This window comes from Scardinius erythrophthalmus (genome assembly GCF_964197995.2).
Source record: "Scardinius erythrophthalmus genome assembly, chromosome: 1".
Lineage (NCBI taxonomy): Eukaryota > Metazoa > Chordata > Actinopteri > Cypriniformes > Leuciscidae > Scardinius > Scardinius erythrophthalmus.
Window position 1 is genome coordinate 20296204 of NC_138221.1, and position 6445 is coordinate 20302648.

Below are 6445 nucleotides of genomic sequence, written 5' to 3' on the forward strand. Positions count from 1 at the left end.
TAAGAGGATAATTTTTCCCTTCAATATTGGAACATGAGTGAAGTACAAAGCTTATAATAAACAATAGCTTAGCATCCAACAAATTTAATTATAAATATATATATATATATATATATATATATTTTTTTTTTTTTGTATATATACCGGCTTGGGCCCGCACTCGCTGTAGAATTTTTTATTCTAAAAATAAATAAATAAAATGTTTTAACAACAACACAAATGCCTTTAAAAATGTTGAAACTTCAAAATCAAAAGATGTGAAATTACATTTCATTGCACCATGAGAAAGTGCAGTGAAATCCAGTGAGAGCTTGAGGTTACGTCAGCACGCTGACGTTGCGTAAACAATGCGTTACATCACGTCTCTCAAACAGAAAGGGTTTTCCTGTACAAGCCCGCAGACCATCTCCCAGTCCCAGTTTGGAACGTTTCGATCGAAAATACCTTGGAATCAGGTAATTATTTTGACCCGTGGGATTGCTTTAATTTATACGAACTTGCTAATAGCATTTCTTAATAGATTGCACGGAAGTTTGTGTGCTTTTTGCGTTGATGTTTAAGCTAAAGACTGTTAAAGAGTAAACTATAACTATGCTACATGTAATTTTTACCTTTGTCATTTCTAATGGCAAAATGATTTACTTTTAAAAGTATTTTTGATGAATTAAAGTAGACGTGAAGTAAAGTAGGTAAGTTATTTAGCGTGATAGCCAGTACGAAAGTGAAAGTGGGAAAGCCCATACATACATAGCCTACTTCGATTTTGCTTTCCATACTTCCGAATAAATCAAAGACACTGCACCATGTCCCTGCAACAATTTCTCGAGCGACAGTGTAGAAAACTACTGCTTGTATACAAAGATGAAGAATCAAATGTGGACCTATATTTTTGTGATATTTTTTACTCTGCAGAGTAAATGCTCAGCTTGCGAATGGCTCGGCCAATACAGGAGGATAAGCAGCGATTCTCTGACTCTCCTTAGGGAAATGGTAAGTAGCTACACTTTAAATCTTTATGCTTTATTTGTGAATTTTTGAATAGAACAGTGACAATGCCGCTAATTCTACATTAGACTGTTGCGCACAGCTCTGCAGCTTTCCTTTCCTTTCAATGATTTGTGCAACGGATTTGTTACTTTTTTTCTTAGAAGTGTCCAATTGTTAACTCAACACCTTACAGAATCATTTACAACTATTTGGAATACTATGCAATGTTTTCCTATTGTGGGATGCTGTCACTGATTCGCCTTTTACACTCCACTGTAAAAGTGTTTCATCATTATGTTACATCTTTGCTTCTATCCTTAATTTTTGTCACAACAATTTCTGTTGTTTACACTATATTTGATAAGTTTCTATTTCTACATGCTCTAATCTTCATTTGTAATTCAATGTGGTTGCCAAAGTGCAATGCACTAACCACTGTGGGTTGGCATCACTTTTATTTTATAAAAAATTTAAGGCAGCAACTCAAGTTTTCGTTTTTGTAAATTGATGTCTGTTACAGCAATGTCAAATATTCAGCATGTTACATATCAAAAAATACTAATTGTAATCTTTCTTATAGGGTGGAAACTATTATGATTTTAGGGAGCCATTTCCAGGGCAACTGTACAACTGGATAGACAACGCTAAGGTTTGCAGAACTTTTCTCCTTATTTAACAGCACTTGAACAGAGTGCAAACATTTCATTCCCTAAATAACACTTAAGTTATCAGAGAACATCTTGCATACTGTGTTCATAATCTGAAGGACCCAGTTACCCACACAGGCATTATGTCTCGTTACAGGTGGAGAACCAGCTGAAGTTTCTTGTCCTGACCTTAGACCATATCATCCACCTCATGGATGCCAGGGAGAACATGAACGCAGTGCAATGGAACAAAAATACTTTAGAACTTTTCCTAGCTGACCTGAACAGGCAGTCGTCGGAACTTAAAGAATGTGTAAGTCTTGTGTTTTTTCAGAATACCATTCTATGAATTGCATATTATCCTACATATTTAATCGAAGAGAACACTTTATTTTGATGGCCGCTTTAACACATTGTGTTGACTCAACACAATCTCATGAAAGTGCGTATCTATAGCACAAATGATATTTCTCGTGTCATTTATACGCCATAATGAGTTTTCGCATTCAAATGATACTTACTGTAAACCCCTTGGGTAGGATTAGGGATGAGGAGGGCGTGCATATTACACGCCATAAAGTGCGTATCATATGCACGTGAAAACTGCGTATCATATGTACGCGAAAACTCATTTTGGCGTATAAATGATATGAGAAATATAATTCGTGCTATAGATACGCACTTTCATGAGATCGGGCTCATTGACTATAAGTAGCGTTGCACCTACATTTCTACTAACTCTCATTAGAGTGTTAGTAGAGCATTAGTAGACTGGTGGTAAGTTGACATATACTTGCAAAGTTACTGATAGTCAGTTGGAGGAGCATCACAATAAAGAGTTAGCAGATGTAAAGCAGTGAGTCGAATACTCTAATGAGAGTTAGGGACCATCAAAATAAAGTGTTACCGATTATCATAATAGTAATAGACCACAAACTTAGAATGAATTACACTCAACCATTTAACATATTGCATTAATCTTACAAATGTTGATGACGTTCGGGTGAAAAGGCTGAATGAATGAGAGCCTAACTATTCAGTGTTTGAATGAGATTTAGAGACGGTCAAAAACATATGATTAGAAGTATATAGACGTTGTAGAAGATTTTTCATCATGTTAACTTTGTCATTAATGTTATTTTTGCTAATTGTTTATGTTTTGTTGATTTTTTGTCAGGTGGCTCGAGACCCCCATCCATCACATAAGGAGTCCTACGAGAGAAAGATAAAAAGTCACTTCAGGAAGTTAGAGAAGATTCTAAAGAAAGAAGTAAGTTTGATCGCATATTATATTATAAGAGGCATATCATATTTGCTCAGTGTAAATGTTACTTTGTAAAGAGTAAAAGGAATGATTTTCTTCCATATAAAATGTAGTCTGTTGTACTCAGCTAAAGTTGTTCCTCTTGTGTTTTCAGAAATATAGCGCCCAGGCATGGGAGAAGATCCGGAGAGCTGTGAAACATCACCTTCAGAGGATGGACATCATCGCAAGCAATGCCATGTCCTTTCTAAAAGTTTAACAGATGATCAGATATAATGACTGAAGAATGCCTTGTGATACAGTGGTGTTGGAGTGTTGAAAAGTTACTGCTAACAATGCCTTACAAACAAAAACTGAAAAAATTGAATGTAACAAATCTATTTATTTATTTACATGATTGTATTTCATTGCAATGAATGTAGCCTAGAGTTGTACGTTTTGCCTAATGGCTGGTGTTTTAATATAGAGTACACCTTGTGTTTTTCCTATGAAAACTTGAAGTAATCGGATCAAGCAGGCTAATTATTTTTCTTACCTGTGAAATTCCTGTGAAAATTTTAGTTTTTTTAATTTATTTTTATTTTGGTGCAAATAGGCCTCTGTGCCTAAACGATACTCAGATGTTTTGCTAAATGTGAACAAATGTTAAAAAAGAAACAAGCAAGCTATGCAATCCAGTATTTATTTACTGTCAGACAGTTGTTATGTGTTCGTGATCGTTTATGGTATTTATTATACTTAATTTACATTGTGCAATTTTTGTATCCCAGGATATTTGCTGTTTTCATTTGTACTGTTATTTATATTTATTTATTTGATCTGTTTGCTCTCAAAATGTTTTTGTTCTTTCAAAGTAATGTATTTATTTTAACTGTTTGCTCACAACATTTTTGTACTTTTTTAAATAAAAATAAGCTATTGAAACTAATGTTCTTTCATTTGGTTTACTAAATCCATTGAACTGTCACACACCAGTATAAGTATAGACGGCTGACAACTCCTTACTTGTCCTATACTTTTCTAGTATGGTTCTTCAGAGATTGAAAATATCCTTTGAGGTATTTAAAAAGTTTTGCCTATATTGTTGCTCCCATAAAGTCCTTCAAAATAACTATACACATAAATCGGTACAGACCTTATAAATTCGAGCAAATTAGTAATCATTTACATATATGGCATCAAAATGCAAACCCATTTTTTTATTCTAATTTCCAGACATTTGTATAATGTAAATGCTGTATAATGTAAATGCTTTGTCTATAATGCAAATGTTTCACTATAATGGACATAGGAGAGAGGTGAAGAAATTGCGTTTGCAACATATTAGGGCTCTTCTCGTAGGGGGGCGGCAAACAAACATTCTTCTGTGAAACACAAAATAATATATTTCTTCTTGTTTTTTTTTTTGTTTGTTTTTTTGCTTATGAGTGTCAAAAACAACCGAGGCATCTACAATAAAGTCATACCGGTTTTGGAATGCAATAAGTAACTGATTACAGAGTTTACATTTTTGAATAAATTCGAACTGTTGTCGAGTAGCCTAGTTCCATTTTTATGCGACTGCATAGGCTACCCAGCAAGCAATTTTGCGTCTAAAAGACGTCTAATAGCCTTTAAAACAGCCCAGACGTCTAGGCTAAAACAAGGATAAATGTGGGCTGTCAGTGAAAATCTAATAGACGTCTAACCATAGCCCAAGAATAGACTAGTCATCAATTAGACGGCTATTGAACGACTACATATATACGTATAATAGACAGTGCATATGGGTCTAGGCTAAAACAAGGCTGAATTTGGGCTGTCAGTGAAAATCGAATAGACGTCTAACCATAGCCCAAGAATAGACTAGTCATCAATTAGATGGCTATTAAACGACTACATATACATAATAGACAACAAAATGATGGCTAACGGATTATTTTCACTTAAATATAACAGGTTCTCATAAATGACAATCCATCCAAACAAATTAAATATAAAGGTTTTATTTAGAAAAAAAAAAACATTAACAACTTTCAAAATGATCAAAACATAAAAATGAGCAAAGTAAATATTAAAAATAATTTATATATGGAAAAAATATATTTTTTTAAATATTAAAAAATATATGTATATGGGACATCAACAACTTAAGATAATAAATATAAAACTCTGTTGCTGCTGGGAAGTTGGTCGTCACAGCATCTGCCAAATAAGAAAAAATTAATTTGCACAAGAAAAGCATTGTTGACAGTTTAAAGTGTGCATGGACTAATTCATTCACCTGTACTGTCTGTGTGTGTGTGTGTGTGTGTGTGTGTGTGTGTGTGTGTGTGTGTGTGTGTGTGTGTGTGTGTATTCTGTTTAGGTTTTAATGCACATCTGAGCTATTTGCATTATTGATATACTGCCGGATATTTTTTTATAATTGCTAATTTTATATAGCCAATCATTTTTTTTGTTATGCTGTATTATAAAATTAATTTGAAAGTTTCAAACTTGAATGAATGAAGGCATTTTGAATGAAACTTCATCTTATTGTGCTTGACAATGACAAATATTATTCTACTCTATTAGAAATGCTCTCTCTGTATGTAACAAGCCATTGTTCAGACAAATTCAATATTATAGTTCAAATCAATGATGGACTTTTTCAAAGATGAAAGCTTTAGTGAGGAAATGCTATCATATCATAATGATCTAAATAAAAGAGTAAAATATATTTGTGGCTTTCATAACACTCTATAATTGTTTGCACATGTTTTATAGCTTTGGATTTAGATAATTCCAGTTTAAGGCCACATGGAAACATGGGGTTACAGCATGTACCATGATACACTGTTACCCACTAAAATGTCACAAACTATATCGGGTCTATATTTAACCGAGACGGTGAAATGACGGCTGTTGCTTGCTGGGTGCTGTTTGCTAGGAAGCATCTTAACCATTTAATCTTTAAGGTTCCGTTTCCAGCAAGCAATAGCCGTCATTTTACCGAAACATGACGCTCACAGATCCATCAGAGATCACTTATTGTACATCTGTTTTACAAAATGTGCCTTGTCTTAATTTAATTCATTAACATATCCTACATAAACTTGTAATGTAATGCATTTATGTGTTTGTTATTAGTCTGCAGACGACACTTATTATTATTATAAATATTATTTAATTATTATAAATATTATGTTCTATAATTCATTTTCAATCTGTACAAACCGACTTTAATGTTTGTGTTGGCTGTTTCTACATATAAAGTTTTTATACAGTAAGACAGTTGTGATTGTGATCATTTTTTTATTCATTGTTACCAAATGGGTTAATTCAAAGCCTTTATAAAGTCGCTGTTCCTTTGGAAACTGTCTCGTAATGGCTGACACACACAACACATGCAGTCAAGGGTCTAAATACTAGCTTTGCTATTGCCTGATACATGATGATAATAATCTGTCCAATTGTGATCTGAGCATAGTGTTATAGGCTATATATCGTCGGCTAAAGCTAACACTGTTCTCTCGCCCTGTTCTCCTCACCACAACTCACCGTTGTTCTGTCTAACCCTGGCCTG

At 33.7% G+C, this 6445-nt stretch overlaps 1 protein-coding gene across 1 annotated transcript; it reads left to right on the plus strand.

The window, feature by feature from the left end:
* Positions 1-347: 347 nt before the first annotated feature.
* Positions 348-3824, plus strand: LOC308687096 (interferon a3-like; the record flags this gene model as incomplete). The annotated part of the gene is made up of 6 exons (XM_081359357.1): positions 348-455; positions 913-990; positions 1568-1636; positions 1792-1947; positions 2812-2904; positions 3053-3824. 6 exons carry the CDS (start codon positions 348-350, stop codon positions 3155-3157), a joined length of 609 nt encoding a protein of 202 aa, XP_081215483.1. The 3' UTR covers positions 3158-3824.
* Positions 3825-6445: the final 2621 nt, after the last annotated feature.